The sequence below is a fragment of the Hydractinia symbiolongicarpus genome, chromosome 2, assembly GCF_029227915.1.
Source record: "Hydractinia symbiolongicarpus strain clone_291-10 chromosome 2, HSymV2.1, whole genome shotgun sequence".
In the NCBI taxonomy this organism is placed as follows: domain Eukaryota; kingdom Metazoa; phylum Cnidaria; class Hydrozoa; order Anthoathecata; family Hydractiniidae; genus Hydractinia; species Hydractinia symbiolongicarpus.
Genome location: NC_079876.1, coordinates 28,469,683 through 28,483,877, shown reverse-complemented (window position 1 = coordinate 28,483,877; position 14,195 = coordinate 28,469,683). Strand labels below are relative to the sequence as shown.

General features: G+C 38.3%; 2 protein-coding genes across 2 annotated transcripts; one reads left to right on the top strand and one right to left on the bottom strand.

The window, feature by feature from the left end:
- Positions 1-653: 653 nt before the first annotated feature.
- Positions 654-3,075, bottom strand: LOC130630511 (uncharacterized). Its single transcript, XM_057444030.1, has 2 exons — positions 1,192-3,075; positions 654-1,072 (listed from the first exon to the last, which is right to left on the bottom strand). The coding sequence occupies exon 1, from the start codon at positions 1,702-1,704 to the stop codon at positions 1,204-1,206; it is 501 nt and encodes a 166-aa protein (XP_057300013.1). The 5' UTR covers positions 1,705-3,075; the 3' UTR covers positions 654-1,072; positions 1,192-1,203.
- A 5,117-nt stretch (positions 3,076-8,192) lies between these two features.
- Positions 8,193-13,981, top strand: LOC130630510 (putative ubiquitin carboxyl-terminal hydrolase 50). Its single transcript, XM_057444028.1, has one exon. The coding sequence runs from the start codon at positions 10,211-10,213 to the stop codon at positions 11,513-11,515; it is 1,305 nt and encodes a 434-aa protein (XP_057300011.1). The 5' UTR covers positions 8,193-10,210; the 3' UTR covers positions 11,516-13,981.
- The last annotated feature ends 214 nt before the right edge of the window (positions 13,982-14,195 follow it).

Below are 14,195 nucleotides of genomic sequence, written 5' to 3'. Positions count from 1 at the left end.
CGTCGCGATGCTGGAATGAAGCTTTGGATAAACATCTCAAGAAATGTGGATTTACCCCTTCGACGAATGATCCTTGCATTTACACGATGACTTCAGGAGGAGAGATGTTTATATTGGCTGTATACGTTGATGATATCCTATTAGCAGGGAAATCAAGTACGCAAATCCAACAAATCATTCAAGAAATTGGTGTAAAATTTGACGTAAAAGACATGGGGAAGTTACATCATTTCCTTGGCGTTAAAGTCGTTCATCTAGAACCAGGGAAGATATGGATTGGTCAACCAACCTACATCAAAGAAGTGCTAACGAAGTTTGACATGCAAAATTCGAAAGCTGTCGCAACTCCTACTGAAGCCGGAGCAAGATTGATGAAACCAACAGACGACGATATTCTGTTTGACCAAGACATATATCAATCAGCAGTTGGATGTTTCCTTTATCTGTCAACGAAAACAAGACCAGATATTGCATATGCTGTTGGAAACGTTGCAAGATACACTTCAAAACCTACGACACATCATTGGTCTGCAGTCAAACGTATTATGAGATATTTGAATGGCACAGTCAACTATGGTTTATTATATGGTGATAAAAGTGGTTTAACCGGATATTCAGATGCGAATTGGGCAGGCGATCTTGACGATCGAAAATCAACATCTGGTCATTGTCAAGTGCAGCACAGGAATCTATTTGGTTGAGACGAATTCTTAATGACATGAACGAGAAATCAGACGAGCCAACTTTGATCTACGAAGACAATCAGTCAACAATTTGTATGGCGAGAAATCCAAAGTTTCATGGACGTACAAAACATATTGACATTAAGCATCACTACATACGAGAACAGATTACGAATAAGAAGATCATGTTGGTGTACTGTCCGAGCGAGGACATGGTTGCGGACGTATTGACAAAAGGATTGGGTCGTGTTCAATTTAATGAACTACGCGAAAGGAGTGGTATTTACGAACTATCTGACAGCGAGTGAGGAGGAGTATTGAAATTACAGACACTCTAGTCAGATATTTACTGGAACATTACGGAACATTCCAGAACATTCTTGAACATTCATGTAGTATGGACATTACATCATGTATATATGTACTTGAACTCTCTAGAACATACGTTGGAACTTTCTTGTCGTTGCTTACTAGACGCCATCTTTGTTTCTGGAACATTCTAGACGTTTTTTCTTGTATACTAGTATTTTCTAGCAAGTTCCATGTAAAGACTATATATAAGCTGACTGTAAACATTTATGTATGTACATTGTGAAGTAAATATATCTTCTGAACCATAACAAATATTATTCAACATGAAGAAGAGGAAAATTTTTTTGGTAGGATATCTTATATTAGTATGCAAGATGGACAAGCTACATTTATCATCTTGCATATTTTTAACCAACCTACGAAATTCTTGAAGAGTATAATAATCAAAATCTAGCACTGGTGCATCCTTGTTATCTCCCACGTTTTGTGAAAAATCCAACTGCAGTTCAGGCAAGCCTTTTAAGTCACCAAATGATGTAGATACTTCAAGAATGTTTTTATGACAGGAAAAGTCATTTAGAGAATTATAATTAATGTTTTTCGTCATATCAAGGTTGTTAATATCTTTAAATGGAATTATATCACAATCTGTACAAGACCACGTTTTACCATTTATGGTTTTAAGCTTTTTTTGTTCAAGTTCACACATTTCAGTTCACACATTCAAGTTCACAAAAAAATTTTTCTGTTATTATCAATAGCGATATGTTTATTACAAATATTACATATATTAGCTGTATGGCATTCATTAGAGTTAAAACATAGAGAATTAACTTGTAAGTTAGTTATAGTCTGGAAAGGCATCTTTTTATCAGGCACATGTGGCAAAACCAGGGATCATTATTTTGTGAGATGGACAAAAGAACTCTTTTTGAAATCTTGGAGCACGAGGCATGTATTCAACTTTGGCAATAGTCACAGAAAATGCAATTATCTAAACTAATCAGATTACAGACAGGACAGACAACATTTTCAATATTATTGCTTTGAACACTCATATTGGTCTATATAACTTTTATAAAAGGTGAAGATTAAGTGCAAAAGACAAGAAATTTTTTTAATTAAAAATTTAGTTATAGAGAAATGCACAAAGGTACCTGTACGAAGTTCACTCTGATGAATGTTCATTTATATCTTCACAGGATAGGATTGTTATGGTTGTTGAGTTGTCTGTCCTGCGAACATGTGTTATGCCACTTTTCGTCCAAACGTAATTGTGGGTTTCTCCCAAGCTTCTCTGACAAGTCGAAATAAGTCAGAGATTATCCTAAAGATTTCCCATCAATCAATGCCTTCACAGATACACCAACCACATCAGTCAGCACACTGACTACACCAGCCAACACACCGACTACACCAGTTAGCACAACAAATGCACCCACCAGAAGCTCCCTACAATGTATGGTACACCCATCAAGCTGAACGTGGACCCCGACGCAAAACCATCAGCAGTACATACTACAGATCTAATCCCAATCCATTGGAAGTGGAATCGTTAACCCAACGACAAGACAAACTGTCAAGCTTAGCTTCTTATAAGTTCTCACGATAAAGAGGAGAGTGATAAACCTAGCCAAAGAAGATTCAGATAGAGGTGATTAAGAACCCCTATAAAAAGATTCCTAGGTACGAAACAAATATTTCGTGTAGCAAAACAAGAACATAAAAGCGTTTAATGAGTGACAACACAGTTCACGGCTGGGTATCTAGTTCAGAGTAAGATATGCAGATACGTGTGGACAGCCTTTCCACTTTGTTGTAAAATATGTTAATATGTTCGTCTTAGAATAAGAAATAAACCCGAATTTATGATATGTGGCACTTGATGATTTCAAAAAATTACATTCAAGATAACGTAGATAAAATTCAACTGTTGACGTTGAAAGTTTCACATTTGTTTCAAATTATTTCGATAAATTATGTGTTTAAAGCTACGAATATATTTTTTGACAATTGTTTTTGCACCTTTCACATGCCATTTTTTAACAAATGGGGGTGCCATTGTGTCTTTGTTGCAATACCTTTTCTCCTGCATTGTTTTTCCATATTTTAGGCAGGTAGCTATGTCATTTCGTTGAGCAAAATCCTGCAGTATTGTCCTTGATAAGGGAGTGTAAGGCTATAACAAATTCAGATACAGATAATCTTTTCTGGGAATGAAAGTTTACAAAAGTTAAACTGAATAAATACAAGGAAGTATCAATAAACTATCACAACCGGCAGGGGTCCTCTCAAAACAGCCTGGGGGCTAGTTAAAAGATGAGAGTAGGACCAGGGGGTTTGACTATTTTTTGTGGTCTTGACTTTGGAGAGGGACGACTCAAGTTATTACCCCAGTCAAAATAAAAGCGAAAAACAAAAAAAATTACGCCAGCAAGGGGGTTTGACTGTACCAGGTCATATCTTTTGAGAGTGACGACTCCACTTATTACCCCAGTCAAAAAGGAAATAACAAAAAACAAAATCAGAAAAACAAAATAAAAATTATGTCAGCAAGGGGGCTTGACTGCATTGGTCTTATCTTTGGAGAGTGACGACTCTACTTATTACCCCAGTCACACAAGATTGTACAGAGTAGGACAGATGAAAAGTTATGGATGAAAGAAATGTCTAGTTCCTGCTGAAGACTGTTCGCAGACCTCTTTTGAGGTGACTCAGCTACACATTTTGGGTACCTTAGTTCAGGAATATGAGTTGAAACCCTTGTACCCTTTGCAGAAGTCCTGTCCTACTCTCTCTGTCTGTTTGTTTGTTTAATTTTTGTGCCAATTACCTCCTTGGAACCAGTATAGAAAGTGTTGCGGAGAGGTTGCCAAGGCAAATGCATAAAGGAAAGGGCACGGCAATATATTTAGCGTTGCACGGCAAAGGCAGGCAAGGAAACAGGAAGAGGAATCAGCAAGGCAGGGGTAGGCAAGACAGGGGTAGGCAAGGCATGGGAGGCACAGGCAAAGGCATAGCAGGCAGGCACCAGAAAAGGCATAGGAAAGGAAGGGATTTATTAAGAACGGCAAGGAAAGGGAGCGACAAAGGCAGGCAAGAAAACAGGAAGAGGAATCAGCAAGGCAGGGGTAGGCAAGGCATGGGAGGAACAGAAAAGGGCATAGTAAGCAGGCAACAGAAAAGACATAGAAAGGGTAGGCAATGGCAAAGGAACGGCAAGGCAGGGTCAGGCATTTAAATATACACTCCTTCCCCTTCTACAACTCGAAGATTACATATATTTAATTAAGGTATTATAAGGTCAATATACAGAATTTTATCAATATAATACAACGGGGTTGTTGTAGGTGCAAGATAATGTTTTTCATGCCCTGTCCAGGATTCGAACCTGGATCTCTCGTTTACGAGTGTCATAGCCATTAGACTAACAAGGCGTAATAATTATGCAATTTTATTAATTAAATATACTAAAATATTTACACTTGTGTCTAATAAAGTAAGTAATATTGATCATTATCCATCAGTTTTTGACCTTTCGTATTAAAGGATCGTGTGTTTCAGGCTTAATCCCGAAGTTTGAGGTGAAACTAAGTAAGTTTATTGAAAAAATTTTCCAGCATGCAAAGGAACGAATGTTATCAGAACAAACTACCACTTTATTCTTTATTATTCCATGAAATTAACGAGTCTTATAAGAATATTGTTTTTTCGTTTCAGCCTCAGTATCCTTAGCTTTTTGACAAATCTCAGCCTCAAATATTCTTAAAAAAATTCTTCACCGGAAAGTATGTATTACCCTTAATATGCTTAAAGATGGTTAAAAAAAATGGTGGAAAGTCATTAAACAAAGTGAAAACGACAGGTGATCCGACAAGAAAATAAACATACAGTATAAGAAATAAACCTCTAATCAAAATCTGCGCATCACACAAATTTTCATATCTAAAACAAGAAGTTGAGCCTGGGTATATTCTTAGGATATTTCTAATTTTAACCCATTTCTCAGCCTCGATATTCTTATAATTATATTCTTATAAAAAAGCGTGTAAAATCATAACTGGGTAATTTCATGGAATAAGGTAATTACGCACATTATATGCAGAATCTTGGAACAAAAACGCAAGACACAAATAATATGACAAAACGCAAATTGTTTTATAATAGCTTAATAAAGAATTTTATAACCTAAAGTTATGCTTGCAAGACACAAATAATATGACAAAACGCAAATTGTTTTATAATAGCTTAATAAAGAATTTTATAACCTAAAGTTATGCTTGCTGACTGTCTATATAAAATCCACAGCTTCTGAGGGCCTTTATAAAATGACTTGTCAATAATAGAGACCCCTGCAGATAACTTCTGATCAAGTTCGTCAATAGCCTTCCTATCGGAGATAGAACCATCCATAATACGGCCTAGAAATCGCATAGGCATGGAACGGATAGAAGGAATGTAGGAAGAGAAGTCTGTGGGGTCAGCAGGCTTTTGGAGAGCAAAAGGAGTTGAATTGAGGGACTTACCTTTTATGATCACGATGCTGCGTGATTTGTTAGCACGAAAATCCATGCCAGCCCATTTTAGTGCTGCAGTACACCTGGACAAAAGCGTTTGGGTACCAGACACTGATGAAGACATCAGGTTGATATCGTCCATAAAGGCTCTAATCAAGGGGAGTGACACTTTGCGTGATGTGATGAACCTGGAAGTGGAAGCCAGTAATGTATACTCAAGAATAATATTGATGCCTGCAAGAAAAAGGATACTTTAAAGGAAGAAATTTTCGCGGAAGAAATTTTCGCGATTTCGCGAATTTTGGCCAAAATCGCGAAAATAAAGTCCCGCGAAAAAAATCAAAAGGGGTCGTTCGCGAAAATAAATTCCCGCGAAATTTTCAAGTATGCTTGATTCGCGGAAATAAATTCCCGCGAAAAAAATTTTTTTGCAACATAACAAATACCTTATTGGGGAAAAGTTTGAGAAAAATGTGCAAGGTTTTATTTATTGCACTTCTCACTCAAGCTTGGCCAAGGCTACAGCCAAAGCTCTTATGTCAAGGTATCCGGGCGCCGTTGGAAACATTGATGTCGATTCATCAAGTTGGGCAAAAAGCTTATTCAAGCGTATGGGGTTCGTTCGGCGGATGAAGACTTCCTCAAAGGTTAATATTCCTGACGGTGCCAGGAAAGAAATGGAATTTTTGTTTCACCATGAGATCGTCACCCTTATTGAAAAGCATAACATACCACACTCCATGATCATCAACATTGACCAAACACCCCTAAAATATGTCCCAACTGGTAATTTCACCCTAGCCAAACGTGGTTCAGCGTCCGTAGTCATGGAAGCTGCTAGCGACAAACGATCGATTACTGGAACATTTGGAATAACGTTTACAAATAAGTTTTTGCCTATCCAGCTGATCTACGGGGGAAAGACGGAACAGAGTCTACCTCGCTTTAAGTTTCCAGACGGCTTCAGTTTGAGTGCAAACCCCACTCACTACTCTAACACGACAGAGTCAATCAAAATAATTGAAGAAATCATTTCGCCCTACCTAAAAGAAGAACGAGCAACACTCAAGCTACCTCCTGATCAAAAAGGATTGCTTATCAGGGATGTATTTACTGGCCAAATGACGAGCGAAGTCCTCAATAAGATCAAGGAAAACCACATATGTGTCGTCAATGTACCAGCAAATATGACCAAGTTTTATCAACCATTAGATTTAACTGTCAATGGACATGCAGAGCGCTTCTTGAGAAATAAATTCAGCACCTGGTAAGCTGATCAAATTTCAAAGCAGCTTAATGATGTGGTCAAAATTGATGAAGTAGATGTTAAGCTGCGTTTAACTACTCTCAAACCCCTACATGCTCAATGGGTTGTCGACTTTTATGATGAGATGACTACCAGCAAAGGAAAAAGTATCATTGAAAGTGAATGGAGAGCAGCGGGAATTACTGATGTGATTCAGCTGGGTAGCAAGAATCTCCCTCCAATCGACCCATTTCAAGAGATCGACCCGTTATGTGAAAGCAGTCCAGTGGAGAACCAGCTGCTTCAATCGGTTTGTGGTTTGACCTTGGAAGAAAAGCAGATTGGATACTCTGAAAGAGCCGACGACGACGAAAATGACGATAGCGGTGAAGACGACGAAGATGAGGATTGTGATTTTGTGTGGGAAAGATCTGCTTTTGACGCTTTTGAAAGCATGGAAGATGAACAATGACACTGTTAGAACAAATATTTTTGTTACTCGTTAATACGAAAAGCTTTACCCTGTAAAACTTGTTTATATATAGTTTATTTTGTGTTTTGAAAAAGTGCAAACGAAAGAAAAACTTACATTCTCAAATCAGCTGTCATTTATATAACTGCTTTTTGTATAAAAAACACGTTTTTTATAAATTAGGCACGTATAAAAAAATCAAAAATGTCTTCGTTCGCGAAAGTTTATTCTCGCGAAATATTTTAAAAATAGGCCATTCGCGAAAGTTTTTTCTCGCGAAAAATTTCGATAGTGTTCATTCACGAAAATATATTCCTGCGAAAAATTTTAGGAGAGGCTATTCGCGAAAATAAATTCCAAAAATTTCGCGATTTTTTGGCCTCGCGAAAATTTCTTCCGCGAAAATTTCTTCCTTTAAAGTAATGGATAGCGTACAGCCTGCAAAAATTCCCGGCGTATGTTTATGCCAATTACTTGGTGCAAGGGGAGAGAATGATTTGCTGTAGAAGCCAATGTAATAATTTCTAATAAAAGAAATCCACTGTGGAGGAACACCATAGCGCTTAAGGGCAAAAAAGATAAGTCGATGAGAAATTGAAGGGTAAGCACTTGCTATATCTAGCCAGATGGTAGCTAGATCCGACTTAGAAGAGCGGGCATCGTTAAGTGCTGACCAAACCATCGACATGTGTTCCCAGCAGCCTGGAACCTTTTCCATACATCCCTTCTGAACAGATGTATTGATAAATTTGTTATTTGTTATCATATAAGTTTCTAAACGCCTTGATACAAGGCTGAAAAGAAGCTTACCTTAGACATTTAGAAGTGCAATTGGTCGAAAGTCTTTTATGTTTGACTCCATTGGAGTTTTGGTTTTTGGAATATAAATTTCACGAGCATTACGCCATTGAACAGGGACAACACAATTTTTTATACAAGATTTAAAAACATTGAACAAGAGAGTATTTATTTTGGGACACTTTTTATAAACTTTATAGGGAATAGCGTTTAAACCAGGAGATGACGCATTCCTTCTGGTTGCTAAAAGAGTTAAAAAAGTCTTTCTATTTAAGAGAATGTGAGGGAAAAATTTTCGTAATAGAAGGGGCAGCAGGAAGACCTTCTAGATTACACAAGGGAACGTCATACAATTTATCCTTGACAACCAAAGATTTATAATTGTCAAATGTCTGTTGATCGACACGCAGTGTGGCTGCACACTTGGGATCAAGCAAGGCTGCAAACGGGTTTGTCCTGAAAGCAGACTGTGCCTCCTTGAACCTAACCTTCTTCCTTAGACGTCTCTCTGCCCGACGTATTACCTTGATTTTTTCCCTTGTTTCGGCAAGCAGCTGCTGCAGAGCGAACTTTTGAGCAACCTCTACGGCAAATAAAACTTGAGTCACAAGAGAGTTTTTTAAATTTATTAAATTAATAGAGTGTAAGGTTCTCCTATTTTTCCCAGAAATATTTTTAACCTTCTTTGCTGCTGGATGACCAAGGATTTGTGCAGCTTCCTCATAAACAGTGTCAGCAGCAGCTTCCTCATAAACAGTTCCATCAGTTTGACTTTAGTTGAAAGGGAGTCACATAGACTTATGGATAACTTGGTAGCAACAGCCCTGTCCAGGGTCGACCAAAGAGGATCGTTCATCTTGCCCCATTTTATTGGTGTCTTAATATGCAGGTCTTTCAGATATTTCTCATCAATGTGACAGGAGTAATTCGTGTGGTTCTTGTCCAGAAATACACTCGCTGTCTGAAACTTTTCAGCACCACGTTCAGAGAAAATATCATTGAGAACGACACTGTACTTTTTTAGGGGAGGAAACTGATCTGAGTGACAAGGATAAGCTGTCTCGCTTACCTCAAAATCAACATCTTTGTCACTGTAGTAGTTTTGAGGGTTTGGGTTATTGGAATTCAGTACTACAGTGAATAAATATGCACAGGACAAAAGACCACCCTGCGTCGCCTGGCGCATAGGGCAAGGCTATAGGTGTCAGTATTTATAAGGAAATGGCTCAATCTTCAACATTCTACCACTAATTTATGTCTTTATGCTTCCATCTCACCTTGCTCTCTACCGATAAAAAGCCTAACTTCCATACTCAAGTCCGCTAAGATCAGTGGACACTTACTGCTAAGGGATTCTAAAGATCCATTGGTTTCGGCAGCTATACCAACATTAAAGGTCGGTAGATGGAGCGTGTCCAATTCAGTCAGAATTGCTGAAGCAGAATTAAAGATTAAAGAAATTATGGGTTCACCCCATTTCGGTAAGGGCGGTTTAGGTCTCTGTCCTAAACCTAAGGGAACTTCTCTTAGACAGTCTCATTCTTACAGGAAATTAGTATCGGTGACTGCAAAAGAAATTGATGGTGAAAAGGATATAAGCAGAGCTTTGCAAATACAGGTACAGGTAAGTTGGACCAGATGGGACAACTACATTAAGAACGACCTCTCCTGGAAGTCCTTGCTTGCCATGCCACCAAACCTGTTGTCGTTCTGTTTAAGCTCCACCTATGATGTTCTTCCTTCTCCGAGTAATTTAAGGCGTTGGCGTATATGTACCGAATCCTTATGTTTCTTGTGTTGAAAACAAGTCTGCACTACAGCTCACATTTTAGGGGCCTGCAAAACGGCTTTAACACAGGGTAGATTTACGTTTCGTCACGACTCTGTCTTGCGCGAACTTTTACAGTTGATCACCACGTTTTCCAAATCTATTTCCTCTCCTGTAAAGCACCTAAATAATGTAAAATTTGTTAAAGCAGGTAGTCACTCATCTAGCAAAAAATCAAAACCGGTAGGCCTTTTGCATCTTGCCACTGACTGGTTATTTCTTTCAGATTTAAATGGTGAACTTATTTTTCCTGGTCATATTGCCATAACATCGCTTAGACCAGATCTTGTCCTGTATTCCAACAACAGCAAACGTGTTATTTTAATTGAACTTACATGCCCTTGTGAGGAAAACATGGAAACCTGGCACTCCAAAAAGCTCTCTAAATACATCCCTTTGATAAATATCATCGAGCATAATGGATGGCACGTAAATCTGTTCGCGATCGAAGTGGGTGCACGTGGATATTGCTTTCGGTCAGTTGCAATTTGTTTAAAAAGATTGGGTTTCCCAAACAAAGAAGCTTTCCAAGCCTTCCGGAAATTAGGCGACATTTGTATGAAAGCATCCTTCTGCATTTGGCTAGCCAGGAACTCAATTACGTGGAACCAAGGCAGCTGCAATCTTGTGCCAGGCTCAACATCTGTTCCTACCCCTCTATTGCCAAAGGTTACAAGCCCGCAGCAACAACAACAGCATCAACAACGAAGGCCAACTGTGGATAAAAGTCACTCACACCCGGAACCAGAACCGCCTACCAACAGCACTCCAGCAAAACCAACTTATGCTGGTCTGTTTAATAAAGGGAATACATGCTATGCTATTTCTATCCTGCAAGCATTATCTGTAACTCCTGCACTTTGGTCACAAAGTGCATCGGAGTCCTCTTTTGTTTCCCCCCTGGCCAAGTCCGTCTTGCGGACTATGTCTCTGTTGTCTAAATCCACCTCAGTTGTAGACCCTTCCGCTTTTCTCCGAGCGTTACAACGTAAGATGTCCAATGCTAGGAACAACCCATTCAATATTAACACACAGCAGGATGTTCCTGAGATTCTACCTCATGTATTAAACGAGTTAACAGGGCCATCAGTTATCGCTAACAATATTATTACCAACAAAGTAACTACAACAATATCTTGTAATTCATGCCTCTTGTCTTCCAGTAGGGAGGAAAGTATGTCCATTCTGCCACTCCCTGTTTCAAACAACATAACAGGCTCCATTAAAGCTTTTTCGCAACCAGAATATATGTGTGGAAATGACAGATGGATGTGCCCACAGTGCTCTTCCCTTCAAGACAGTACCCGGGAAACTGTCTTCACCCAGTGTGGAGATATACTGATCATCCAACTGAAAAGGTTTAATTGTATCCAAGGAAGATCTGTGAAAAATAATAAATTTGTTTCTTGCCTCGCCCAAGGTCACGACACCCTAAATGTTTATTCCCATCCTGCGGAGGATATATCATTCACAAACCAATATAAATTAACCGCCACTATTAATCATTCAGGCACACTGGCGGCTGGTCACTACTGGGCTTTCATAAGAGATCAGGGTGTTAATACATGGTTAAAATGTGATGATAGGGCAGTGATTAGAGTCAAGCCATCTGATCTAGATAACTCCACAGTGTATGTGTTATTTTTTGTCAAAATTTAAATAGTGTGAATTCGCACTAAAACGGGAGTACATTATATCAAAAGAGGGGGAGGGATCTCTTTTTCCTAGCGGTTTGAAATTACCCCTGCTGTGTGTTTTACATACAGTTTACCGTTATTCACGAGTTCGCTCACTCGCCCCTTTCCTAGAAAGCAATTATAAGAAGCTTAGCAAGGGGGCTTGGCAATTGCCTTGTCTTTGGGTGTAACGACCCCACTTATAACCCCAGTTCTGTAGGGAGGCTAAGTTGGCTCACTTAGTCTACCGGGTTAACGATCCTGCTATACCTGATGTTACGAAGAAGCTATATAAGGGGTTTTCATTTCTATCTTTCTTGTGTCCGTGACTTTACATCCACGTTCATTACTCCACTGTCTTCAGGCTGGTCCAAAGCAAATGGCTGGTCCAAAGCGACAACTACCCGTGTAAGGCTGAGTGTTGGGATCCCGTATCACATGTGGAAAGCTACTGCCAGGTTCACAAGTCCTGGCACTCGGGTGGTTGTCTACTCATATTTATAGTTTTATATTTATTTATTTATTTTTATAGTAAATTCTTTGTTGTATTGTTGTCGTTATGTCTGTCTTCTGTTTTCATGTTGTCAGTTTTTGTGTACCGACCGTTAGTTGTACGTATTATATTGTGTAGAGAGGGCTGTTTGGTTCAATTACCTTGAATCTACAGACTATCCTTGCAAAAAGGGAGATCTTGCATTGCGTTTTGATCTTTAGAGGGTGTAACCTCTACAATTTTAACTTCAAGGGTCGTTAGACCAGTTCCATCATCACAGCTTGCTGTCTTGTTATCTCAAAATCATATATGTCTATATAACTATATACTACGTCAAAATATTAAAAGTGCATACTGTTGTGCAAAAGAAAATTTTTAAAAGAAGAAAAGTCTGGGGATGGGTTGAGAGGAATGAATTAAGAACAGCAAGTGTTAGCATTATTTTTTTTTACCACCTATATCCTCCTCCTCTCCCTCTTCCACCGTTCTTCCTCTTCAACTTCGCCCGCTCCCGCATATCATCCTCCTGTGTAAAGGTGCGTGAGCCACCAGACGCCTTCCAGGATTTGTAATTTTGGGAGCTTATAAAAGCTCCCAAAGTCTTATTTTGGGACAAAAGTCCCGGAAGGCGTCCCACCACAAATCCAATTTCTCTGCTGATAACTCCTAAAAAATAAGACAATTGTGGAAATGCCACATTCTAAACTTCTAATCGTTCACTAAGTTACTGTTACTGTTTTATTACATTCTACACTTCAAAGCAATTATTTCTAGTGCATAACTTACTTTAACTTTCTCCTCTAAAGCCTCAATTTCCCCCCCCCCAGGGTATCAATTCTCTGCTTTAACTCCTACATAAAGATATCTCTCAAATTAATTGAATACTTTCATATGCTAATTCTTGTATGCTAATCCAACTAAGTATTATATTATCTTATTTGGCTGCTAAAAGTAGTAGAGGTAGCCTTTATCTCATTCGTATAATGAGATGACAATGAGTTCATATACATAATGCAATCTATGGCAGTCAGGATACCAAGCCAATAACAACAGCTAGTCTATGTAAGACCGCCTTTATGTGGCAAAACTTTAGCATTTATTTTAAAGATATAATACAGAAACATGAACACCATCCTCAGTATTAAATTTTAATACAAAAAAGCCTTACATGAATGCAAAATTTTGCATTAAAGAAATGCAATTTTAGTATTGAAAAGGTAAAAACCGAACTATGAAAATACTTACATTTACCAGCTCACTTTCCATTTTTAAATATTTCACTAAATAGGGAGTTAAAAGCACCGAAATAAACAAGAATGTTTGCAAACATTTCATGCAAAGAGAGTTTTATTGCCCTGGCTGTTGGTTGAAGAGCGTGTAGACACAACATGTAGACAAAAACAACACGATCTATTAAATTTTAAAATCCTAAATTAAAAATTTCATCAGGCCTATCAATACGAAAATAACACCAGAGCAACAAATCGCTCTCATAAGGTTACAATAATTTAAACTGGGCAAGCATTCTAAATAAATAGAATAAGTTTAAAAAAAGTCCTTTTTATCTATTTAATTTCATCTTTTTTTATATATTTTAGTTCTTTTTTACTGTAAACAATAAGAAAGAGAACATTGATTTCCATGTGAGATGAATTGATATTGCTCAGGCAGAAAAACTTTTTTCGGAATTGGGAGAGCAATTAATAGCTCACCTAGTTTCTTATTTCTTAGAGTTAAGTTAGCGTTTGCGTGAGCAAGAGCAATTGCTCGCCCCTTATTGATAGGCCTGAAAAGTCTACAAGCTCTTCTTGACAACCTGCACCACGAGAAGGTAGCCAATGGGACTAAGCAGGTCATACCTAAAATAAAGGGCAGATTTATGTTGCAATTAACATTTTAAGTAAAAAAGAGTTACCCCATTTTGGAGATGTACACCCCATTTTGGTGATGTACTGGTTCTTCATGTTGCACAACCTACAGTAACTGAGGTATGATGGCTGGTAGGTTGATTGTTGTAAGCTCTACTGGTAGGGTAATTGGGCTGTGATGATTGGTAGGGTACAGATGAGACCAAAATCCCAGTTGCTTATAAAAAGAAATTGCGCAATCAACTCAATGCTGTAATGCACCTTTATTTAGGTTGCATGTGCACCTTGTTTAGGCTGCAATT

Bases quoted from the DNA above. Each gene is read 5' to 3' on its own strand.
- LOC130630511 (XM_057444030.1), bottom strand. From the start codon at position 1,704: ATGTGTGAACTTGAACAAAAAAAGCTTAAAACCATAAATGGTAAAACG.
- LOC130630510 (XM_057444028.1), top strand. From the start codon at position 10,211: ATGGAAACCTGGCACTCCAAAAAGCTCTCTAAATACATCCCTTTGATA.